This window comes from Anopheles funestus, chromosome X (assembly GCF_943734845.2).
Source record: "Anopheles funestus chromosome X, idAnoFuneDA-416_04, whole genome shotgun sequence".
Classification (NCBI taxonomy): Eukaryota; Metazoa; Arthropoda; class Insecta; order Diptera; family Culicidae; genus Anopheles; species Anopheles funestus.
In genome coordinates, this window is record NC_064597.1 from 3,396,187 (window position 1) to 3,423,571 (window position 27,385).

The window sequence follows — 27,385 nt, forward strand, 5'->3', positions numbered from 1 at the left end:
GAATCATGTATCTTTATAGCCTCATGAATCTTCAGAGACTCATGAAACTTAAGAGATCTTCGTAGAATCATGCATATCCAGAGACTCATGAATCCTTAAACCATATTTTTGAGAGTTCACTCATGATTCGAATAACTCATCTCATGAAATGCATTGAGCGCATCTAAACAAATGTTGTAGGAAATTAAAATACAAACAAACCAGAATGAATAAATAAATTTTATCCTATCCCGACACGAAATATACAAACGCGATGGCTTTATTGGCGCAAAATCAACGCAACATGCTATTTTATTGAGTAAAATCCCAACCTACCACGTAAATGCATTGTAACGCGATAAAACGACAGTGTGTTGATTGAAGTAAACGCAACACTACCGTACGAGCTACCTCAAGTAAACGACTTTTTTTTCTCCACACACACACAATCCTCTTCTTCCATCCGCCATATTCTTCACATGCTCTGTCTTCCCTGTTCCGGTGTGGAAACATTCACTAGCCGAAGTTTATCATAGTTCACCGTAAAATGGCGTCGGTAAGAGAACATTCGGTTGAGCAACATCAGTGACCGATTTGCATAATCGTGTGATGCAATTGCAGTGTCGTGATGTGTAGCCGGGAAGCAGGGATGTACAACGACAACTCGTAGTATACCGAAGCGATGGCGACTGTATGCCAAAACGATTTTCCCAGCCACGATTTTCAACCGTGGAACCGGGAAAACATTTTTTTCTTCTTCGCCCTTTTTTCCTCTCTTCACCGACGACACTCTGTTAGAGGTGAGTTGGAAAAGAGTTGCAAAAGAAGGTAAAATGGTATATATGTGTCACACTGGTAGAGTAGGATCATCACATGCTTTCTGTTCTTTTAGTTTCCAATCCCTCTCGTGCAGGTTTTGCAGGAGTTTTTTTTTATTTGTTTGTTTCCTCTTGTAAATTGTTGTTGCTGCTTGCAAGCTGATGTGCATATGATGAGTTGTTGTGAATGGTGAATGCGCCATGTAAAACACCTGGTAGGACTCGGCGCCCGCCCCTGGTATGTGTGTGTGCAGGTGTTTATGAAATCTTTCACTCCGAGAGCCACTCAGCAGTGAAAAAGAGGCCACGGACATTACGACTGTAAACGGGGACGGTAAGCAAGGAAGCGGTGCGGTAAACGGACGAAATAAAGTCGGTAAAAGGATTTCCTTTGGTGACATAAACTATGAGCGCTTGGGCGCTTTATTAGGTTTACTGGGCCTCGTAAGCCCTCGTCTGCCGGTCGTTTTGTGACGCGTGATGGTACGCTGCCCCTGTCCACGTCTAGGATGATGAGTTGTTTATTTTTATGTAATGGCGTGCTGTAAAAACAAGCTTACATCGGCTGCGGAGGAGGCGGGGCACGGTTAGATAGTGTGTGTGTGTGTGTGTGTGTCACGTATTCCATGTCCGAGTATTTTACGGAGTAGCAGCATCCGTACGTTTCCTGCCGTGCAATTAACCAATTCTAACATCCGACCACCCTAACGTAGAAAAGCATGAAGCTAAATGCTTTACGAAACCGAACGTCAAACAACCGCCCGGCGGTCGCACACTGGCGTTGGTACGTTGGTGCTAATGGGAGGAAAACACTAATTTTACCATCTACTTCTGCTCCTCCTCCTCACCCCCTTTTCATCTCTCCCACTCTCAAAACCTTCGCCCAATACTCACCTCGCACTTTAGGGCCAATCTTTCATCGTCCCCGTCACCCATTCGGTGTTGCTCGTAAGTGCTCAATTGTGCATGTGTTTTTAAGCAGTCGTGTCAAGATAATGGTGAGGAAAGGCAAATAAAAGTAACTGCTTCATCACTTCGACAAGGGTGGCCAGCTTCTAAAATTTATATCTTTTACTTCCCTTTTTTATACGTCCATCAATCGTTTGTCCGAGCTGATGGGGGGGACCGGGGGGAGGGGCAGAATCAGAACCCCCGGTAAAGGGATAATAATCTAAAGCAGGAAAGAATCTTTGCTTGAATTACCTTAACTCGTTAAAAGAAACGAACAAAATACAGCAAAAGGTCACATTTGTCTTTCTGGTTGCATAGTATTTAGGCGTTCCGTTATGCGGATTGCATATCTTGCGGCTGCTAAACTTTGATTGATTCAAAATAAAAAAACTCAACGTTTTGTATCGTTAAAGATAGCTTTCTATCATCTTTTAAAGCAGCTCTAGCACGGTGCAGTTACAAACATATCGACCACACATGGGCACGACACCCTTTTCAACGCCACATTGCATTAGCAAAAGCATTGCAAAAGAAACCGTAGCGCACCGCGCCCTTTCCCTTCCAGCCCTGCAACGTTGTTGCTTGATTTTATCGAAATTAGGAAATGGTTACGATGGTGCATGATGTAAAAAAACCCACAAGCCACGGTAGAAAGACGGCGAAGCGATCAAGCAATATGGTAAGAAGCAAAACGTTCCTTTATCGCATTTTTACGGCCCAAGGTTTTTGATGCGCTCGGCACGTTAAGATGTAAGCATATTTTTAACGCACACGGTCTGTACATAAATGCTAAAGTCTTCCCAAATATCCACACGCTCACACACAGAACACAAACATGTGCGCTACTTGCCCACGTTTGTCCAAACCACCGGGAGTACTCGTAAATGTAAGGGACGGCGTTGAACTCAAACCATGGTGGCATTTTTGAGGCGTGCGAAAATTCTAACCTTCCAACAGCTGAGCATATCCTTTTCAGGGCGTCCGAATGACAACAACAAAAAAATCGTGCATTGAGTGAACAAGATCAACGTAAAAAAAAAGAAAGAAAAAAAGCAGAACAAAAAACACTTACCGGGTATCTGGAGCAGCAGCAGCAAGGTGAGCGCTTTCACGTTAATCAGCAGTCCCATAATTTCTGGCTTTAACACACTGATGCTGCAGGTGTTTCGGGTGTTTTGCAGACGCGTACGCAGCGTACGCTGCGCTTTATCTTCCGGCTTCTAGTGGATGAGCGAATGCGAAACGAGCTACAACGTCCGAATGTTCGCGTGAACCGTACACGGTAACAAAAACACACAACACACTGGCACACACCGTGCGTCCGAGTGGCATACGCGTACATGCAACTGCACCAAACCCTTCCGTCAGGCACATGCGTGAGTAGCGTGTTCAGATGCTGCTAGTACCGGTACCGGCAGCTCGATCGTGTTGCGCCGCTAACGCCTATGGTGTGTTGATCGTTGTGCTTACGTTTGATTGATCGGCGGACCGCACCTACGCTGCTTGGTGTGCACCCTGCACACCTCACACTTCCCCGTTCCTGGTGCTTACGAAGCGAGTGCTTTTGTGAGTGAAAATGGAAAGAAAGAAAAAAAAACACAGTGGAAAAGAGTAAACGTATAAGAAGAAGTTTTTGGATTTAAAATCAAACCACAGCTCTGGTGTATTGCAAATTGCATACTAGCGGGCGTAATAATAGTAAGAGACAGCGTTAAAGGACTATCTTCACAACACGCCTAAAAGTATGCAATGTTGCAAACTAAATTCAATTATTTACACCTTTTTTAATACTTTTAACAACTTTTTCCTTTCAAGCATGTATTTTACATTAAGAGCGGGAAACAATTCGACTATTATGCAACTGCCTAACACGATCAACATTTTGTGCACACCTTGCACACCCTTTTTTCCATAACCGTGGGTGTGGTTTAGGTTTGTGTATTATCAATTAACACGAACCAAAGAAGAAGAAAAAAACGCACACATTAAAGCTTTCAACACCGGGGTGCCCTGCGATAGGGGTTGTTCTTCGTTCCGTCTTCCCTTTTGACTTGTTTTTTGGTTCGCGCACATTTTGCGCAAAGGTGAAGACACCAACCGAGCTGTTCAATATTTTCGAACGAATTATTCCACATGGTGCTACCCAGTTTCAGAGAAGCCGACCTTATCTAATCGATCATTTCTATGCCCCTTGCACTCCGGGGGGGAGGCGAAGCGAGCGAAAATAATTACTATCCGGCACGGAATGCTAACCTGAGTCAGCTCCGGTGTCGATAAATAACGGTACGGTTCGATTGCGCCCAGGAACGGTACGAAGGAAACCGTACCCAGGGAAATGCATGCAACTTTGTGTCTTCGTTTTTTTTTTTGTTTGATACACTTCACTGTTAGGTGAAGGAAGATACATCCTTGCCCCGCCAGTTTGCGAATCAACAGTGGTGTATTGTTTTCTTTGTTGGTGGTGTATTCCCTTAAGAACATTCTATTTATTGCAAGTGAAAATGCATTGAAGGTAAAATTATTGCGAAGCTTTTTTTCATACGCTACCAAACGCGTCAGGATTGCGATTAGTTTCTGCGCTCACAGTGAAGGAGGTGGAAAAAAGCAACACCCAAAAACCCAATAAAGCAAGAGCACCATCAAATGTCTCACCTGCTACACTTTCCCACACACACACAGGGAAGCTTCCGAGTGCCTTAAACCAACGGCGCAGGTTTGAAGCGCGAACCCTTGCCACCGGGTTTCGATCAATTAATACATATTTATTCCCGGCTAATTGCGATGCAGGAAGCTTCCATTCGCTGCTCGCAACAAGGTGGCTTACCTTCCCGGCACCCGGAGACCCGAAAAAGTAAAACACCCACCCCCGAAAAAGCTTAACCTTTCGCTCGCGTTCGGTCGATAAATTTCAAAGCAAATCATTCCTCTTCTCTCGGTTCACAGTCGCTGTGTGTGTTGGTTTAAGCGTCTTTTTTTTGTCGTTTGTATTTTCGTTTGCATCAAATACGTGCAGAACTTCCGCCGTTCCGTCCAACACACACGTTAGGTGAATGCTCCAGACGGTACCGCTACATTAAATTGCAATACGATTGCCACTTCTTCGCTGCGGTTGCCGGTACGCTACACCGCGCCGAAAGATTAGTTGGAAAAATTTAATAAACATAAATTATCCTGCACACCCGGGCATGCTGCAAACGGAGCTGGAGACTGCACTCCAGCAAAACTGCATTTCGGTGCATCTTTCTGCTTGCCGGTCGGACAACGAAGGCGAAAAAAAAACGGCGCTCCGAAACCAGGTTTCTATCTACCCCCTTTTGACACCCCACACAGTTTAGAGCGAGGGCATTCTTCTCGTTTCGCGTGTTTTTTTTTTTTCTTTATTTCCAAGGGGTTTTCCTTCCTTACCTTCGCCTGTTTCCGGGTGCACACCTTTTTCGGTGAAAACTGTAAACTTTTTCATTTATTTTGCCGGCACGAGTAAAACGTGGAAAATCCGAAGCACGAAGCACGAGACAGGATCGTTTACGCCACCATAATTCGGCACAGATTTCTACCTAGTGCTGCGAGCGTGATACCCCAGCTCGTCACGAAGCAGAAGTGATATTTGAGCTGATAGTTTTGGTTGAGAAATTACGGACAAATAGGTAGATATGAATACGGTCGTTGCGGTTCACTTACTGCCAGACACAAACATTAAAAGAAAAAAAAACGGAGAAGAAGAGGCTTGTTGCATTGTAGTTTGTAATAAATCATTGCTATTTCATTTAATATAATTATCTAATAATTGCACAGGAGATAGCGCTCATTAAAAAGTTAAACAGGTAATACGTTGTGAGAATTGCATACCTTTAGGAGTTTTGGTGTTTTTTCGGTTTTTAAAGGTGTAGTATGAGCCATTTTTTTTAAATAGAAAGTTAAACAGGTTATACGTTGTGAGAATTGCATACCTTTAGGCGTTTTTGTGTTTTTTCGGTTTTTAAAGGTGTTGTATGACTTGAGCCATTTCTTAAAAATGTTTTTCCTTATTGAATATATTTTCTATACTTGATATTGGTGTCAAAAAATGTCAAAAAGTGAAATTGTGAAAATATGTAACATATTCTAAAAAACATAATCCATCACTCGTACCTAAATAAGGGAAGGTTACCACAAAAAGGCATCCCCTTCAGACAGTTTTGTCTGATGCACAATCTTCCCAAAACACGTATCGCCACATGAAAAATGGTACCACATCGTCACGATGAGAGCGGTACCGAATTTCGTTTGATGCACTTTTACGAACCAAAGCCAAACGATGGTGCTACCTTTAACGCTAAATTGCGTCAACTTCAATGGCACACCACTATACCAGCTCTGCCACTCAGCTGATGTTCGGAACAAAACAAAATACAACAAAAAAAAATTGCAATCCACCCAGGCAGCAACGGGTTTGATGCTGTATCCCTTCCTGCTCGTGCCATCGTGCTTACAAAACACTTCAGTCATCCGTGACCTTTATGATTGATGAGCACGCGTAAAAAGTGCATCCACCCCACGATAGCAACTGGGCAAACGTACACGAAACGATGTGTGCACCTTCCTGCACGCGACAGTAACGAAGAGATGAAGGGATTTTTATAAAATATAGCATCTCCATAGGCGGGTGTAAAAAAATAGTCGCCTGCTTTCTGTGAAGATGAGCCCGGTGATGTGACTTGATTTTCGCTTCGTATAATAAACTATTTTAGACGAACCGAATTTTTCTTTCAATTTTTTTATTTTGGTCCTCCCATTCATCAACGACATCATGGGTGAAGTTCCTAGACGTGAGAGAACAACCATTTTGCACCACGGGTCAAAGTTTGTGCTTCAATCAATCCAATTATAACTCCACAAGAAGAAGAGGAAAGCAAACAATTCAAATGTAAATCCATTTAGTGTCGAAAAAAAAATCAACATGCGAATGTATGAATAAACCTTGGGAAGGAGAGTGACGTTGGAAAATGGCGGCAAGAAACATAGTAACGATGTAATGCACAAACTGCACTCGTCAGCATCAACGATCAGTGTGTGACGAGAGCGGTTGAAACGTTTCGCCAAGTGTGGCGGCCACGTCGTTCCAGAATGTAAGGAAGATGAGTTCGGCAAAAGATCAGAACTTGGACCGTTTGTTTGGTTAGGTTTGTTTTAGTTTTTTTTTTTTGTTATTCGAATGCAGAAGATCCATTTTGCTGACCATTCCCCAGAGAACCAGTACGGGATGTGAGTGAGATTCAGTTTCATTATTTTTTTGCTTTCTCTTCTCTCTCTCTCCAACTAGACGAGAGCCTCCAGATAATCAATCGTCTGTCTGCAACTGTCGAATCTAGGTTGAGTCCCGCTTTTTTTTTTCGCAAACCCGATCAGTGAGCAAACGAGCTCAGCTTAGGAGCAAAAGGTACGGTTTTGCAATCATAAACAGCAAACGGGTTTCCTTTAAGTTGTTTGTTCTTTCGTGCCATCAACGAAACGTTGATGAATAAAATCCTCCCAGCATATCGAGCATATAATTGAGTCGGCAGCTCACAGGATCACGGTGCAAAACGGTCCTCACACACGGGGAACCGGTGGTCGTTTTAATACCTCTTTGGAGTCTCCCAAGGAGAAGCAAGATGAGTGGCGAGACGGGTTGGGAACCAAACTGACCCGGGGAGTGTTCTCGCATAGTGTTGCAGTAGGAGTTCCTCACACACTAAGCATGCCCGCAACGGTTCGTCTGTGACGGTTGTCATTCCCTAGCGAGGGCCTAGCTCGTTTCCGGTTCGTTACGCTCGCACTGCACCAAATCAGATTAAGTGTCGATTAGAATATGAAATCCATACGCTCCTGGTACGTACGTTCGGCCAACAACAAACGGCTGACAGCCGGACGTTCAGGCTGGGGAGATGGTCGCTAGTACATTGTTGACGTTTGACGTATGACGCTGTACCGGAGGGGCCGGAAATAAAACTAGCGTTCCAACTTTGGTGTCGTGCAAGTCGAAGTTCATCGTACTTGAAGGGTCCATTGCGGAAGATGCATGGGTACGAAAGCGGAGCGGAAATTCCCAAGCGGTTATTGCAACGGCAATACAGTGGTTCTAGCCGGACCAACGGTCCAAGACCTTGCATAAATCTTGCCACTGTCCACTGTCCGAAATCAATCTTCGATCTGGAGAAAGGAAATGAAAAACTCAGTCTCCTGATATCACCGAACACCCCGGGGGGGTGTCGGGTTCTTGCTGACGTGCCTAGACATACTTGTTTTGACGTTTTGCGGTACCAGGTATTGGTTTCCTGAAGATGTGTGTGTATGTCTGTGCTAGAAGAACTGAAATCTCCTACTCCTCCCAAACGAGTCTTCCTCAATTCCTCAATGTTCGACGACTCTTCACGAGGTTAATCAGACAATGATGCACAAACGAATCGCTAGCGCTAAATGTGCACATTAGAGCGAGATGTAAACCATGGCATCCTAATTGTTTTCCGATCCGAATGTACCAAACGGGCTGCAACCACAAACCATACCACCAATGATGGCAAACCGGTCGAACCTGGATGCTTAGACATCTTGCTCCACAGTTCCCGCTAGCTGTCACTGTGGCGGTTTTTGACAGTGTCAAACTAACTGACAGCCATTTTACCGCCAGTCGTACAACTTTTAAGAACGTTGTGCTTGGGCAGGGGAAGGGAAAACAACCAAACGGCAACCAAAAAAAAACACACTCACACCAACACATCAGTATCAGCGAAAGTTGCACAACCTGACAAACATCGACTACGTCCATCCATCTGTCTGGTTGGTGCGGTTTTGCCGATCTCGTACCGTACCGTACCGATAAGATATCAACGGCAGCGTACCACTGCCGTATAGTAAACTAACCAATAATCTTAGCCCTTTCCCGTTCATTCTCACCCATACTACCATCTCGCAGTTTTCCCTTCCCCCCTTCCCGTCCCTGGAACGGCCGTACAGCACATCATTACGTCTCCGGGATTATTGCACCGGATCTGACTACCGGATCCGGGTTCCGGATCAATATCGTGGATAATTGATTTCCTGTTCAAGAACTCCGCCGGGAACCGGTACCCGTGTGCCGTATGTTTCGAAGATAAATGTAGCCACGTTCTGGCGTCGCGTTTTGCTACCAGGCAACACTGGCCCGGTGGTACTGTTTTCTGCTCTCAATTTCGCTTTTCTAGGGCGGACGCATACCAAACCAAATCCAAGGACATCGACCACGAAACCACGATGCATGCATTCATGTCCTCCTTCTCTCCTATGTTTCCTCCACATCTGCTGCTTAGATAGTTGTTTATTCCTGGGACTTTTTCTTTTTTGTTAAACCGTCAATCAGGCCGAGAGCGGAACAGGAAATTCTATCGTTCTCTGTGACATGTTATTTGTGTATTTTCCCTATCAGTACTCAGTAGTATTTAACAACAAAAAACTAAAACGATTCTTAACAAAATACCTCCGGATCGTGTGACTTAATGATTAACAAACACTTTTACGCTGATAAAGCAGCACAAAACAAACCCATGCTCCCACGTACTAAATACTAACAAAGTTGTGTCAGTTTCATTTGACAGTTGTGTACCGCATGAATGACAATTATAGCATTTGAACTTTCTCTTTCTCTTTCTCGCCTACTCTCACGGCTCACACCGGATAATTTGAATGTGCAGCATTCAAACATTCGGACCAACCGTTAGGATGAAACTGTTCCACTTGCACTACACCGGTTGTGCTGATACGGTGTGCTTAAATATTTTAGCAACCTTAGCAAACGTAGCCCGCCATATCCGATGGCAAAAAAAAACAAACGTACAGCAAAAAAAAAGGAAAAGCTCACAAACGAACAGACGGACTGTGTTTGCTTACCGGAATCGAAAGCCAACACATACACACCCCCACTGCCGGGTGGAATCGAACTCAAAAGCGTGTGTTTTGCAGCAAAACGAGGGAACTGTGGAAAAGTTGAACGATGAAGTTTTGCAACCGACCGAACCGACCGACAAAGTGCACCAGTTGCAACCGTGAGGGAGTGACTCTCGGAAAGATAATTTAATATGATTATCTCGAGTTCAATTACAAATGAAATAGTACTGTTTTATGTGTGTGTGTGTAGGAGTGTGTGCTGTTTTCCATCGCTGATTAGTTTGCTATCGATATGCTTTCTTTCACATACAAAAAAAAGGATACCAGTACGGCAGAGCTACTAAAACACGCATACGGGCTGCCGTACCGTTCCTTTTGACTTGTTGTCGGTTTAGTGTACCGTGCCTTTAAGCGCCCGGTGTCGGTGTGTGTGTGTCCGGATATCGATGCCGATGTATCAAACACTTCACCTTAACACGCATTTCGCCGACACGCGGTAAAGTGGATGGGCTCCTGATCCTGACGTGCTTCGCTCGCGCGCAGGTACTTGATGCGAGGAAAATACGAAAAACACGTACCACACCCGGACGGGTACTCCTGCACAAGCCGTCAAACGCTACACCGGCTATTAGTGCTTTTAATAGTGGGTCCGACACTATCTAGGCTTGTACATCGGCATCTAGGCTACATCGGGATGCAACCAGCCAGGTCGGTCGGTTGGTGTAAGGGAGCACACGATTTACATTTTACTTCGGCCAGTGCACTCTTTCGCAACAGCACCGGAAATGCAGAACACAAAACCGTTTCGCGGTCTTATTTCGGGCCCAACCTACCGGGGCCCGGTGTGGGACGCCCGAGTCCGACGGCAGCGCGCCCCTTTCGGTGGCCCGCTGTAGGATGTTTATGTGCATTTTATGCAAAAACCATCGTACAACGGTTGGGATAGATTGGTGCACTGTCGTCACGGTACGTCTGGACGGATTTCTGAGAACTCGCAGCGCCACCGTACCACCAAGAGTGCAATAAGTCTGAGAACTCCTGGGGGGGGGGGGGGGGGGGGATAAACTCACCGAACACTTCACCGAAAGAGTAGCGGCCCGACGTGACGTTATGGCCGTATAATGATGACAATGATGATGCCATCGGGTTTTGTGATGGCATGATGAGGTCACGCGGGTAGTGCGTGGTTTCACAGAGCGTTTCCTATATGTGTAGTAGTGATGGGTAAATCTTAAAATTTTCCGGAGTCGGAGTAATCCGACTCCGAGACATTTCGGAGTAACTCCGGAGTAAACTTCTGAGTTACTCCGGACTAACTCTGGAGTAAAGTCCGGAGTAACTCCGGAGTAACTCCGAAGTTTACTACGGAGTTGAATCTGGAGTTAATATCGGAGATTACTCCGGACTAACTCTGGAGTAAATTCCGGAGTAACTCCGGAGTAACTCCGAAATTTACTACGGAGTTGAATCTGGAGTTAATATCGGAGATTACTCCGGACTAACTCTGGAGTAAATTCCGGAGTAACTCCGGAGTAACTCCGAAGTTTACTATGGAGTTGAATCTGGAGTTAATATCGGAGATTACTCCGGAGTTATTACGGAATTTACTCCGGAGTACCTCCGGAGTTTACTCCAGAATTACCCCGGAGTAAAATCCGGATTAATCCGGAGTAATTACTTCGGAGTATACTCCGGATTTTATACGTCGGAGTGGGAGTGGATTCATGAATCCACTCCGGAATTCCCATCACTAATGTGTAGCTGCATCGACATCGAGCCATCTGACACATGGATGGAATATTCACGATGATTGATATCATACGCCGTAAGCCAATCACCACTCGATCCAGCCAATTATCTCTGCTCACTTCTTACGGACCCTTTACTGCTGCTGCCCCTTTGGTACACGTGTCTGGTCGGTGAAGCGACAGTTTATGGCAGTTTAAGAGAATGGCTGCATGGCTACAATGTACAGCACAATGAATGCAGCAAGAATGCATTTAAGAATATTGGAAATCTTTACCTTAAACACAACCAAGAATTGCCATACAGAAAGATTACACGTTTACGTATATACACTAGTCGTCTTCTCCTGACGAGAGGACCCATAAACAATTCTTTGTGACTATATGTTGCCTAGCGATGGAAAGCAAAAGTAAATACCGAAATAGGATTCTGTGGTACTAGAATGTTTTTGTGTATATCTCTCCTTCTCTCTCTCTCACTCTCTTCAACTGTCCAAAATGATGTACTACTGCAAACTCAAACGTACTCAGGCGTGTTCTGACGCAACTATCTGCTCGTAACCGCTGACAACATCCCCGTATCCAAAATGCACTAGCGTCGCGTACTCTAACGGATTTAGGAAACGTAGGATTTTTCCAACAACAACAAAAAAAAATTCCCTGCACGAGAACGTCGAAACTGCATCAATTTTACATGTCCTGCCGCACTCCACATCCACATGCGCTTAGCGCGATGCTCACAGGTTCCTCATGCTGCTAAGCTGACTACTACAAGCTGATGCACCCCATTGCCTATCAAATGGTTCCACACAGACAGGATTTAAATTCGTGCGGGGGGGCACAACCGACGGGAGCTAGCTAGAGAGAGAGAGAAAAAATTTCCATAACATCAGCCCAACGTTCGGCCCCTCTGGTCGGTCTTTAGAATATGCCCGTGAGTTCTTCATGAGCTGTGAATGTGGAGGAAAAGCGGTGGAAAAGGGGGAAGCACAAAAAAAAACATTCCCTAAAATCCTCATTCCGGTTCAGGAGAAGTACCCGGATGCAAACCATTCCCCGTGCGAAGTGTACCCGATGCCAATCGATGAGACGCATTTCTAGTTCACCTAATCCGCTTACCATCTAAACTGCATCGAAACTGCGTGCATGTTTCCCAATATCCGGACCATGCCTTCACCACCGCAATGCAAAAGACCTCGCATTAGACTTTCGGCAAGGAAAGTGGTCCAAGTGCAATAATAATTCCGGGGGTTTTTTTTTTCGAATGGAAATTGGAAGTGCTCTGATCGGTACTCCGAAGACAACGCCGATCCGCATTATCTCCATGTCCAGAAGATGAGTATTACCCGTCGGTACTGTAAAAATGAACAAATCAACCCTATGGGTAGAGTTCTGACAAATAACTCACTTGAATGGGTGAGTTAATTTACGAGCGGTAGCTCACATGAGCTACTCGTTAGAGTCCTTGAGGTAACTCTGGGTAGTATTATGATTCTTTATTTTAAATATTTTATTGCGCAGATGTAAGAACACAAATATCCACCATAGACATTCAAACATAACAGAGTGAAATAAATCAAATCTTTCGTCTACATCAGTGAAAGATTGAAGTTGACATGCCTAACCTATCGTCCAGACATTGAATAGCAACGCGCAGATAGATCTCGACATCTACAAGAAGTATTTCTTTACCATTCACGTACATCGTCTAATTAATCAATACTCCCGTCAACACTTTTTAGAAGTGACAGCTGTATGAAGGTACCTCAAGACTTCAAGTTCTTAGAATTTCTCTTTCTCCTCAGTAGTTTTTCAATGTCCAATTTTCGTGATTTTGGGGATATTCAAAATACTTTTCGCAAGACTTTCGCATTCCTAACACCTTCCATATTCACGTCAACACCTTCTTATATTGGCAGCTGCCCGAAGTGTGAAGCTCTACGAAACTTGGACTTGTCCCTTTGAATAGTTGGAAGTATACCAACAATATGGCTACACTATTCTCAAGCCAAAAACGCCTCCACGACACTGTCGGCTACAGCTGTCACTACACCGTAAAACTATCGATCTAAGCCGAAATCGTTCCAAGATGCCAAGATCTCGCCGGAGCTAATCGAATAACTCGAAAATCTACACCACACACACACACACACGACAGGTGTTTGCGACTGATTGGGTTGACGTTTAGTAGTACCGGAACGTCAAATACGCGCTCTGCCGTATACATACAGATGATTGAATTAAACTTCAACGTGAAAACTTTTTTTTGCTCTCCAGGTTTCTCCCAAAATGTGCCCTCACAGCTTTGATAGCACTGAGATGTCAACTCCACAAGCTAGAAAGTACATTCTATTGGAATAGTCTACCTTCTCGCACGTCTAATCGGCAAACTAACAACCCAAAAAAAATATTAAAAAAAAAACAAAATACCCCAACAGGAACCTGTACGAAAGCTGTTACTTCGCCCCGTTTTCCAGGAATAACGGACGGTATGGTGGGAAATTGACATTTGTGTGTGTGTGTGTGTCGCGACGATAGTTGCTTCCGGTTTCGCTTCACGATTCTCGACTTCACGTGCCTATGATTGCTGTGTTTTTTTCTTCTCCTTCCTCTTCAGTTGACCCCCCGGGATCACGGGATGTTTTTGCGAAAGGTGGCACCAAGCAGCAAAACACAAACAGCAGCTCGCAACAGTGTCGCCCGTGGTCGTCCCGGTCGGTTCCAAAACTTTCGCCTTGCACCGTGCCGATGATACTTCGACTTGGAAATTAACCGTTTCCAGAGGCGTGTCACAGTTGGGCTTGGTTTTGGTGTTTTTTTTTTGCGTTCCGAAACAGCGCCGTCCACTGTGAGAAGGAGGCTGGCAATAGTTTTAAAATAGTAGCGAGTTTGTTGTTTTTTGCTTTTTTGTTTTACTTAAATTGCGTTGAAACTCTAAACGCAACCGGATTTCCTTCCGGGACGGTACGAAGAATATGGTGGGGGGGGGGGGGGGGGTTGGTAAAAGTTAAGCGGATTAGCTGAGAACACCGGGAGCTACCTTTGGAGGAAAGCAGTTTGAGCTGGAGGAATACTTTAGGGAAAATTTGAATCTCTTCCCTACCCAGCTTAGGGACCCAGCAAACGACCAATATTGATGATAGGGTTAATTTTTGGAGAAAAATGTTGCACAAATGAGTGGTCGCGTAGTCACATTTATTTGCTGGGTTAGGGCTTGCTATAAATTCCCTTGCTATAAAAAGGTGTAAAGCAGCAACACCACCCAAATGTGGCTTAACATTCGCCTGGTAGTGACATTGAATGGGCTTTTTCCCCAACCCAAAATGCTTTCCTCCCAAACAATCTGTCAGACGATCGCATAACACAAACATAAACTTCACTCCCTCATTTCACCACCAGGAGGGAAATAATTTGTTTGAATGGATATTTAAACCCGTGCAGTGGTTCATTCAACGCTGTTCTCTTTTTTTTCCTTCAGAAGCGCACTTTCTTCTCGCATTCGGAACTTAGCACCTGCCACAACTATCACACCGGTTCGGTAGGCATTTTCTTCCACAAACAAGGCGACGACGGTGCAACACACCAGCGCAGCTAATGAATTGAAAGTTTTCGCTCTAGTTTTGTTTTCCTATCTCCACCTTCCAAACCGAACAGATGTCGTTCTCTTTTTTCCCTCCCGCCGGTTGACGCTTCCCGTTTCATCCCGTTGGTTGGTATTTTGGTGTGTATGTTGCTCGTATGACCCGTTTATTCCGGGTGAGCAAACATCCCTTGCCGGGGGTTTGCTGCCGATGTTCCAAAACAGCATCCGTTTTTGCACGGTGTGTCGGCTGGAAGGAAATCGGCAAAGGTGCACCGCAACGTTGACTAACTAGCTGAGTGCAAGGGAACGTAAATGATAGCAGTTTTGCTTAAGAACCGCCCGAACTCTGCTCCTGCCAGGGTAGCGAAACAGATCTACAACAAAAAAACAAGACGAAAAACAAAGAAAAGAAAAAAAACACCCACCGGGAAATGATGGACTTTTCTGCCACGGAAGAGTGAGTGAATGGGACTTATATATTTTTTTATAACAATTTGATCGTTCTCTGGAAGCGTTTTCATCACAATGTTCATCTGTGCCACGTTGTGACAGAATGTTAATATTTTTTTTCTATTTGCCATGGTTACCCTTTTTTTGTCATCCCGCTACGAACGATAAGAATATCTACATCGTGTTAGGTGGTAATAGTGTTGTTAGTGTAAGCTACCCAAGCAAAAACGAAAAACATAAAAACAATGGCGAGAAAGATAAATAATTCGTTTCCCATTTTGTTTACAGTATTTTGTCAAAGGAAAATATTTACACAAGTTTTTCTTTGGGGGCAATCGCATGGGAAAATTACTGTAACAATCTACCAATTATATCCTGCCATAAAAAAATTATCGTGGTAATAGATTTTATAGCATCATAAAATGATTTAGCGTTTCCATTGGATAACAAAAAGAGTGCGTAATCAAACTTAATTTAATCAAATTTCTAATCGTTTTGCTATAATTATTTATAGCATGTTACCATAAATATCATCAATAATCTTATTTGTTAAAACAATTGTAATGATAATACAATACGTTCAAAAATGATTAAAAAGCTAATACGGTTTTGCAGATTGCAGCCTTTCAGGCGCTTTAATTAAAATCAATTGAACCATGATGTTAACCGTTCGGTGTGCTAAATAGCACACACTCTCGCGCACTTTGTAAATCGGAATTATGTCGTAAGAGCTACAGCAACCATACCCTCTGATCGAAACGACTAACTTAAATGAGCCAAGCGTCCAAAACTCATCGTTTCAAGTAATGAGCAGCACACAAATATAAGGTTTGTTTCAAATGTATGCTTCAAACCGAAAAGGGATGGAGGAATAAAATCTACAACCTAAATACACAAATGTAGGGAAGGATGAGCGGTGTAACACAATGGACGAGACAATCATACAGCCGGATAGGCCAGACGAAGCAAACCAGACAGACAGGCGACTTTCGGTGGATTTTTTTCTATTTTTTTGTTGGTTTGTGCTGTGAAATGGGTCCTCTCAAACATAAACAAACAAACGAACCGGACGTTCTGAGCTAAGCTTCCGGTTCTTGGTTGTTGGTTGTAGTTTTGCACTGTTGGATGCTGCTGAGGCAGAATGTTTGAGGCAACGAATGACTGTGTCGTTTGAACGACAAATAGAAAGGCAAAGTGTGGAAGGAAATGTAACAAAAAAAACAGCAGCCGAGAATATCTAACCAACGCTATGGAAAAAGTGTTTTTTTGTTTTAATTTTGTTGTTGCTTTTCCCACCCCTTTGCGTTACGTTTATCCATCCACAAGCTACACCTGCTTCGGTGGGTAGATGGAAAGAGCAAATGGAAGGAGCGAAAAAAAAACAGCAAGAGACAACCTTCTTTACACCTTCCCGCTTGCGTACCGCCGCGAAACCCCGAACGTTGGGCGCGTGCAAGAGAAATGGAATGAAATTTATTATTTGTTCTATAATAATATGAAAATGAGAAAAATCTTTCTCATCATCCGCGTTTAAACCGGAGACGATGAGCACCGGGCGATGACATGGATCGCGCTGAAGGTGTGTGTGTGTGTGTGTGTGGTAACATAAATAGGAACAACTAGATGCACACCTGTTCATGCTCCCGGTCGCTTCGGTGTTTTTGCACCTCCACCTTCAATTACAGTTCGCTGAGCTTGTGCAAAACTAATGCTGAAAATGGAAACCGGTTTTCCACTAGCCGGGTAGATGGAAAACTCTTCACATCTGCATTTTCCGTTTGGAAATGCCGCCTCGGAGTAAGAGATGAAACAGTTTAACATGTTAGTTGAATTATCATTGTTGCTTCATTAGCTTTCGACTTAACTAGGAATGATTTTTGTTTTTGCCTCTATTTGTACTGTCCATTCAATTTGCTATGGTTTAGCATGGAAAATGGAATTTCTTAAATAGGATAAATCTTCTCCACAACACTGCCATGGACAGACAAAGCGTCTAGGCAGTGTTAGCGAACCAAAAACGGCTAGCAAATGTTGTGTAAACGCGATCCGATCGAAGATCCACCGTATCGATCCGTCAAAGTATCCATCAACTCCGGCACCCATCACACCCTCCGCGCACTGTCCCGACAAAAACGATAGTTTAATCGAAAAATCAAACTCCCAGCAACAATGCTGCAGCACGAGAATGTCGAGACGCTAGGCGCAAATTGCAAAAGAAAAAAAAACCCCTCGTGTACGAGATCGCCTGGAAATGGTGAATCTCTAATGCAATGCAAATAACGAATGTATTTATGATTATTCGTCGTTATCCGTTCTTCGCCGTTCGCGCACAACCGTTGCACCGTTGCACCGTGAACCGTGATGTTTGTTGATTCGTTTGAAACCGTTCGCTGGAATCAAAAAATATTATTGCAAACAAAACACAGCAGCAGCAGGAGCAAAAAGGAAAAGAAAACAGCACCATTCGCAGGTCTGCAGACTGCAGTCAAACAGATGACATGGACGTTCAAAGATATATTCTTTAAAAAAGGCAAACCGTTTGTACCATAAATCGATTACGGGTTGATGGGTTCGTCGTTTTCCAAAGCAGCAAAGAAATTCATTTAAATTGTATCTCTTGTCAGACAGACCTGTCGTTTGAATGTGACAGTTTGTATGAGCTCTATCTCTCTTTCTAGCACAGACATTTTTCCTTTTATATGTAACCTAAATGTGTCAAAACAAAAAGCTTGGTAAATCGGATGAAAAAGGAGAGTAGAGAGAATGTAGAAACGAAAATATTGCAACACTCATAATGACACCGTAAAACATGACCAAGCTTTGCTCTGATTAGAAGTTGAATCGTTCTATCACAACGTTTTTCCTTTTTTAGAGCTTATAATCAGCTTAATCTGTAACGCTTTTTGTCTGTCATCTGTCATTTGGAAAAGATGCTTTTGAGCAAATTTGTTTGAAAGAAATAAAATATTTGTTCTGTTCGCTGCATGATTTAGTTGGAAATTGAAAATTCCTTCCTTTAAAATATTCTTTTTGATCGTATTTAACGACAAAAAATTTATCTCATTATTATTGAGTGAAAAATCCGTCTTCCCCGAGTTATGAAGCAAGTTTTCTTAATTGTAGAAACGCCTAAATGTATGCAATTGTTCTTTTAAGCTCATATTTCCTTTTACGCCTCCGATATATGCAAACCGCACTACAAAATTAGCTTTTTTAATTTTTTTCTAAACAATTTAATTGTAATTAACGCATTATTTGTTTAATTTCTCCATTTCCTAATTTGAAATAAACACCACAAAGCAGTATGGGAAGCTTGAAATACACACCAAAATCTAGTAAAACGCAACTCCGCTCCTTTACAGACGGTCGCAGAGTAAAGAAAGGTCCAAACTGATCAACATAATGCGCTTTGCAGGATAAACGTTAACCATAAAAAGAATCAACTACACCTCAACATATCCTTTAATTTCCGTCTTGGTCACTACGGAATAGCCAGCCCTCCACAGCGAGCGCAAAAAAGCAACAGAACGGGAACGGCGGTGTAAGAGGTGCAAGAAAGGAGCAGGAAGAAAAAAATCCCTTCTTTCATATTTGCACAATCACGAACTTTAACACAACTTCCGGGATGGTGGCCCGATGCACCACCGAATGTTTTTCACTAGTTTCACCCTTAACTCACATCGTACCTGCTGCCTGCAGACCCCACCATTCGCACTGCCCCGTTTCGTGCGGTTTAATTCGTTTCGGTAAGCGGGCAGCGGGTTTTAGCAAAAACCTGCCCAGTTTGGGAATTGGAAACCAATGGTCTGCGGAAAAACACTTTTAAACCCCCCGGTTGCACTTGACCGGTGCAAAAAAGGAAAGGGAAGGCAAAACCGATTTTGGACGTACGAAATTTTCTTAACCGAAGGTAGCAAAAGGCAGCAGCAGCAGTTGTGGTTGGTGAGGAGGAAGGGAAGCAGTGTAGTGGTTAAAGGGGATCGGGATCGATTATGTGGGATTCCTTGCAAACATACACACCCTTTGCCCCTTTATCAACGCGATCTAGTACTAGGCGGATGAGCGGGAAGGATTGGGGTGGAGGACCAAGGAGCAACAAAAAAAACCACCCGAGTGAACAGAATCGCTCGAAATGATGCACCCGCGTGCACCATTTGCCATGAGTGCTGGACGAGGAATTTATGCTTTCATATATATATGTATATATATATACCTGCTACCAATGAATGCACATTCTTTCGCCTGTTTGCTGTAGAGCAAAAGGTTTGTGTATTTTTATGTTTTGTGTGGGTTTTTCCCTTCTCTCGTTCTCCTCCTCTTGCTCTTTCTGTTGATTGAGATTTGTGTAGTTTTCTTTTTTCCCCTCCCATTTTCCTTTGTAGTACAATCCGATCCCAAGGGGAAATAAGACATACAGCCACACTCATACCACATAATTACATAACTTTGGGGTTATGGGAGTTTTCTTTTTTTATTGGGAAGGCGAAAGGGGACAAAAAGTATCGTTTGCACTGCGAAATGTTCTACCATTCGAATTATGGTACTGGAAATAGTTTTACTAGCCGGGATTAGAGGAAGTAAAACGTGCCATTTTACAGCCACATACAGATGCGGTGTACAGTGTTTGGGGTGTACAGAACTTATGTGCGGCGAAAACGACGGTAACCACTTTAATTAGTATGGAACGTTTCATTTGATACTTTGATTGAAATGATTAATCTTTTCAAGAGCGACGAATATCGAAGTTACAAAATCGAACAATAGTTTCACAAATTTTAAAACTAATCTATTTTTTTAATATGGAGGCGCCCAGTAGTTTACTCTTTAACCTTAGTATACGGAAATTAAATAACACTTAACTTTAAAAGATAACTAATTTTTAACTAAGACAAAACTTGTGTTTCACAACTTTTAAAACTAATTTCTAGCTATATTCAAAACAATTATAATTATTTCTTAATTATGACAAAACTGATTGACACTTTTTGAATAAGGAGGCGCCCAGTGGTTTACTCTCTGTACCTTAGTATTCGAAATTTAAATAACTCTTAGCTTCAAAAGTAAACCAAATTTAATAAAAATTAAACAAAAAAAGGTAAGTTTCACAAATTTTAAAACTAATTTCTAGCCATATTAAAAACAAATTTAAATTATTCTTAATCGTGGCATGAACGTGCGGCACTTTTTGAATAAGGAGGCGCCCAGTGGTTTACTCTTTATGTTTAGTATACGGAATTTAAATAACTCTTAACTTTAAAAATTAACTAAGGTAAAAAAATCCATCTAACAAACGTTATGTTTCACAAATTTAAAAACTAATTTCTAGCCATATTAAAAACAATTTTAAATTATTCCTAATTATGGCAAAACTGTTTGGCACTTTGTGAATATGGAGGCGCCCAGTGGTTCACTTTGTTAACGATTACTCAACAACACATAAACAAAATAGTAGATTATCAGAACGGGAAATCTTCGTAGAACGCTAACAAAAAGACTTTTGAAGATTTTTTTGTGGATTGCATTAGAAATTGCGTTTACTAAACCTTAATATACGGAATTTAAAAAACTCTTAACTTCAAAAGTTAACTAAGTTAAAAAACTCAATCAGACATATGGAGGCGCCTAGTGGTTTACTCTTTTACGACTATTGAACAACGAATAAACAAAATAGTTGGGTGTCAGGAATGGAGATCTTCGGGGTACACTAAGAAAAAGCCTTCTGAAGAAATTTCAATGAATTGCATTAGAAATTTCATGTACTAAACCTTAATATACGAAATTTAAAAAACTTTTAACTTCCGCAGTTTTATTATACTTTATAATTTAATTTTTTTGCATTAGGATTAGTGAGCAACTTTATCATAAAAATTTAGGAAAAAGTTTATCAATTTTAGTAAAGTTTGTAAATAAATTGGGTTAAATATTCCTAACACAATTTTTCTAAAAAACATTATTTAACAACTGTTTATTATAGAGTAAAACTATAAACACAAAGTTATAACGCAATACATATGCAATGAAAATGCGATCGGAAATTCATAATGGATCTTCTTTGCAAAAACTATTTTCCATCCTTAAGTACCTCTCGATTGACTAAACATAATTATTTCGAAAAATTTGTTTGCATACAGCATAAGTAGCAGCAGAAAGGGAGAAAACAAAATCTCAGCCATAATCGCGGTGACAATGACAGATTGTCAACACCTGCTGGAGATCAACTCGTAACGATGTAGCGAGCAATACATCGCCAGCCAGCCCTTTTGCAATTTGTTCATTTAAATTGAAGTCATTAATCAAATTACAGCACACACACACAGCAATTTGTTTCGCAATCGTTGAAAATCATTTTTCGACAACAAAACCCATTATTAACATTAACTTTTTAACAGCTGAGGGGAAAAAAGGCCAGAACGAGGTAAAGATTTACACAAAAATCACACGTATCACTTTTGTTGCACCAATAGTTTTTTTTTCAGGCATAAAAAAGAAAACACTTTAAGCTTAAGCATCCGCACGTACGAATGATCTCATCTGCTGTTGCCTACCTTCTTCGACGCGAATGCATTTTGCTTTTGCAAAAGATCGTCTCTGCATTCAACTGCAACTAGACCGTTTGATTGATGTAGACGTACTGCTTTCGGATATGTCTAGATGCGAGATAGTTTCATAAGTGCACTGGAGAGTATTCACAACGACACATGGTAAGCTAGTTGAATTTTTTTTTCAATGAGAAACGGATTATCTGAACTTTAGGAAGCCATAATAATTAGTAATGGCCTTTGAGATACAAAGATCACGCTATTATCTTCAAGGATTGTGACAGGAGTAGCTTGTACACACGACGGATTACAGAAGCATCCATCTTTTCTGTCCCCAGTCGAGTGTGATGAGTCACGATCAACAACAAAACAGTGTAGCGTCCATTGTCAAGATCAGTGTTGATCGAGTTCTTCGCGATTGGCGCGCGATTTAATGACAACCAATCGCGCTCGCGATCGTGATCACACGCTCTCCACACAGTACGCGAGATCTACCCAGCACGGGGTCGCTTCACAGGTACGATAACTCTGTTCACTACCGATAGCAAAACGGTTAACAGCCGTCCGTTTATAGCGCTGCATGAGGCCACAACAGAAGTCAAACAACAACTGACTCCACGGCAGAACCGTGTGTTTGCCGCCATCGTGCTGGATGGTACGGTACCAAAACCGGCAGTGAACCGTCCACGATAGTTCGTGCCGATTCGTTCGTGCCGTACGCAATCGGTTCCTATTCGTGCCGTTCGGTAGCACCAGCTGTTTCGCACTTGGCCGTTCGCTTACACCCCAGTTCACTAGAATAGTCTGCTTTCGGTCGGCGCGAAAGCGAGTCGGCGCCGTACGAACGAACCCGCACGAGTACGAGTACGGGCAGCGAATCCCGAGCCTATCCGGTCCGTCATGCAACGGCGGGGGGTGGGGGAGGGGGGGGGGGGGGTATCGGTGTGTAGGATGAAGCCGAAGGTTCGGGCCTTACATTCGGGCAGCACCAACACAGGATGGTTCGGACACCCGCCAAGTACAAGTTCAAGATACCGCCCCCGGAAAATGACAACGGAGCAAACACCGTTCGTTGGCGGGCCCCTCTGCCGAGCTACGGCAGCTGTAATGGCAGCAGCAGCACCAAAAACGAAACAACAAAACAAAAAAAAAGCGCTCAAAAAAGGTTCGCTCCCTGAGGTCCCAAATCAGTCTCCATTTTTTCGTCTACCGCCTTACCGTACAACACGCTGGCACATCCGAAGCAGGCGTTCTTTCGGGTTTTCGGCCAAAGCGTGCGGAGATTCGTCCGGTAGGGTTTGATTGTACTGGCTGCTTGAAGAATGAATTTTTGCCGGAAAAAAAAGGTTTCATCGTGCTTAAGAAGTGTGAAGCTTGCTTGATGGAATTAACTACCCTGTGGTCCTATTGTGCTAGTGATCGTGATCGTATCCGTAACGCTTGTCGCCGAACGCCAAACATGTATGCAAACCGCATGACATTTCACCGGCAATAACGTCAAACTAGTCAAACGGTTCTATTTCTTCCGTCAGATAAGCGCCCCAAATCAAGTCATGCGACTGTTTCTTTAGCGCGTCAAACTGCTGTACGGTTTAGTTTTACATTTTGCATTACCCTCACCACAGCGTGTGGGGTCCTCCTATTTCACGAGACTTCCCTCGGTATCCTTCCGGATGGTCAGTGCTAAAATTTTTGATTGGATTGGTTACCTCCACACCCCCCGGCTTTTGGATGATGGTGACCGGCCGGGATGATCTCGCTTGATGATTCCCGTACGACAAAGTCACGTTAGCTCCCCCTTTCTTTCTCCCCCTCTCTCCTTCCCTACCCTAACAATACTAGTGTGCACCGTGATGTCCTAATGGTTGTGCCACCATCGTGAGAAAAACTTTCTCTATTTTCGAAGTGAAACCATTTCGCGTAGATTAAATCGCATCTATACGCGTTCCGACACCCACCCACCGTACCCGTTCCCAGCTAGAAAACCGATCCCATCCGGAAAAAGGGGGGAGAAAACCGTCCGCTTGAACGTATGGGTTCAACTGTTCCTGGCTGGGCAGAAGGATAATTGTCGGTCATCAAACCATACGGTTCTGTGTTTTGCGAGACAGGGGGAAGCCAAAAACTTTTACTATTTTATTTTCATTTCTATTTGTACCTTTTTCGTGTATAACCGCGTGTGTGTGTGTGTGTTTCAATTTTTTGTCACTCGTTTCACGTTTTTTTAGCTAACTAAAAAAAAAAGAAAAAAAAGGAATGTTTCAAAGGTCCGAGGGAGAAATGTTCGTCAACTTCGTTATTTTCATTTCCTGCGGCGGATTGTGTATCAGTGTACATCTCTGTGTGTATGAGGGTGAGAAGGGTGTTTAATCGGAAGGGGAATAGAAGAAAAAAAAACACAAGCAATAAGGTTAAACGGTACCATCTATAGAACAGGGGGCCTACTGAAGTACTCTATCCCACACGGGAGACAAAACTCGATCCATTTACTAAAACGAACACACCGCATCGGAGCTCGACTTTTCCGCTTGACTCCATACACACACTAGGGTCAGTAGCTTGTTTCTTTGTCCTCTCAAAAATCCCTCCCGAACAGCGTGTGTAGCTGTCCGAAAAACTTCCAGGTAAGGTTCCAAACAAACGGTTCCAATTAAATGTTGGCCCGTACGGTGTAATCCTCCAAGAATTGCCGTCCAAAGACAAATGATAAAGCAACACAAGACAGCAAAACTTTAACATACAGTGAAAACAAAAACAAAACAAAAACCGAAATGATCACAAATAATAGTTTAGGTCCTGGTTGGACCGTTTTTGGTCAAGGGGGACGCCATATCGCTGTACTTAAGTAACGCGCTAAAGTTATATCGACTTTGTCGACTTTGTCGACCGTCTGATTGGACGTGCAAAACTTTCAGCAAAGCCTGCCTGGATGATTACACTTCTTAACCTTAATAATTGACTCGCATTGTTTTGCTGACGTGTTCATCCCTCCTTTCGCAGTGGAACTACAAATCTTGAGGATCGCATCGGGGAAAAACAACACAACAACAGCAACAAAAATAGATTGATTGTCATCATTCATCTCTGAATGCCAACCACAGAGCATATTATGTACGGCCATTCACCGGCCAAAGGCCCCGTCTTCCATCACGGTGATTGTTTCTGGGGGGGGTGGCTTTTCTGATTGCACTTGCTCTCAAATCATGATCAACTCATGATTTCTTGTGGTGCAGATTCGATCTGTTTTTGCTGACATTAGCTGGCTACTACAAATCAACAAGATCCTAGCTTCATCTAGAGCCCAATATGCAGCAAGATGAACACCAGCAATCGGCACGAAAAAAAGGAGAGAACAAACTTCGCGAAAGAAGCAAAAAAAAATGCTCTATTGCTCATCACCAAGCTGATATTTTTTCCATCAATATGGTAATTTGAACTGTTCCGGCAAACGGTTTGTCAGTTTTTGCTGTTGTCTCCATAATTCTTGTCTTCTCCTGGTGAACCACCCACCCCCCCGGTTACCGCGATTTAGCACTGGAATTGCATTGCTTTATAAAAAGGTAATTTTTATCCCAACTCACTATCGTATTGACTCGTGGTTTTGCTGGTGAGTATTTTTTTTTCCTCTTCTATTGGTGTTTCCCCGGCACCGTGTTTGTCTTTATCAGAATTGAAATTCCATTTTACATTTAGCCAGGCCACAGTTCACCATCCACCAGGTTTGGATGGTGGGAGGGTGGGAAAAGTGAGGCTTACCGACGAGAAGCTTCACGTGCGAGGGAGCACTGCTTTGATAAATATTCACCTTCCCCTATCGCCTCCCCCCACCCCCTCCCTCCCCCGGTAAGAATCAGTCAATCATAGCCGCAGGCGATTATGGTGAACGTCGACCAACTGCATGCAGCAGAATATTTCGAAGGATATCTGGTTGTGTCCCCGATAGTGTCAGCTAGCGTACGGATCGCTGCGGGCCCTTCCAGCTACCGAAGGTCAGCGATACTGAAGCGTGGAAACGTGGATCTTCGAAATGGTGTCACCCTCCACGATTAATACTACTCCAGCAGGTCCAACGACCTAGTCGCGAAATAGCAAAAGAAGAAAAAAAAAGTTCTATCTTTCCTGCCTCTTTTTTTTCTTCCTTCCTTTGGTTATAAACACACTTTCTAACGCGCGTCACGTACCGCTTGAGGTGACGTGTGTAGGCCCGCTAGACCACTCGAACCGCTCGCTGCTAAACCCCCACTCGCCAATCCGATACAATCTTTCAAGTTGGCTATCGGTTTTGCCCCCCCCCCCCCCCCCCCCGCTTCCGGTTTCCGGACCCATCAAAGCGCACCCGTCAAGTGGGCCGAAAGGTTGGAGATGAGTTTTGAGCCGTCTCTCTGTGCTTCATTGTCCATTGGCGCGCGCGCTCCACTCCAATTCACCGAGTACCGACTTGAGGCTGATCGAGAGCATCCGCCCCACCGTACTCTGTTCAATCGAACAGCCTCCCACCACACTTCCCGTCTCCTCTATCTCTCTCACTCTAGCTGGGTGTAGAAAATTTCACCCCCCCTCTTCCGGCCCGACATCTTCAGCACGGAAAAGGCTGACGCAGCGACCGAAGTGAACCGATTGTTTGTACCGATTTTAAAATTCCAACTAGAAAAGCCAAAAAACCCCGTGTGACGTGCAAGCTGTTTACCACCGAGCTGCCGTACTGCTACTGGGCCACGGAGTGGCAGAATCAAAATCAAAATCGGTAGCACCGTTTCGCTCAAATCCGACACTCCAAACAAGACGTGACATAAAATTTAAATGCTTATTCGGCACCGGCAGCCACCGAAGGCGAGTTGTTGCTGTCTTTTTTTTTGTCTTCTTCTTTTGTTTTTTTTTTCTTTCCGTTTTTCACTTCTTCAACAATGCACAGATGGTCGATACAATCGATGTGGTTTGGCAGCATTTCTTACCATAGGGCTCGTGTCTGTGGCAGGAATGCTGCAAGCAATCGGGGTTTTGGTGGTGTGAGAGAGTTTTTAGGACATTCCTCAATCAAACGATGATTACAAGATGTACGTAATGAATATGAATACAACAGTTGGTTTTCTGTTACGTCGAACCGCTGTTCGACATGTGTCTGTGTGATTTTTTTTGCCGAAGTATAATACTAAGTGACTTTCAGCACGAGACATTGAAGAATGGTGCTGAATTTTTACGTCACATGCTTAAAAAAGAGAAAAAAACGAATAGAAAAAGCTAGGAAAAATATCTCTTGTACTTAAAATTCACTTCGCTAGTCTTTTTTGTGTAAAAAGGAGTAATTATAACAAAATTGCCTACCTTTAGGCGTTATGTTCCTAAAATATCACTCCTTTGATTTGTATTCGCCTGAAAGTATGCAATTTTTATACGTATCTCTTATTTATTCTTCCATTTGAAATGATACAAGCTAAACTGTTA

The 27,385-nt window shown here is 43.3% G+C and overlaps 1 protein-coding gene across 1 annotated transcript in view; it reads right to left on the reverse strand.

Moving 5' to 3' along the window:
* LOC125762931 (carbonic anhydrase-related protein 10) overlaps nt 1–22,624 on the reverse strand; it is a 44,283-nt gene extending 21,659 nt beyond the window's left edge. Inside the window, exons 1-2 of the mRNA XM_049425572.1 lie at nt 21,950–22,624; nt 2,821–3,309 (exon numbers count right to left, since the gene is read on the reverse strand). Of these exons, the coding sequence (XP_049281529.1) occupies nt 2,821–2,878 (58 nt within the window). The 5' untranslated portion in view covers nt 2,879–3,309; nt 21,950–22,624. The remainder of the gene's footprint in view (nt 1–2,820; nt 3,310–21,949) is intronic.
* Between the last annotated feature and the right edge of the window lie 4,761 nt (nt 22,625–27,385).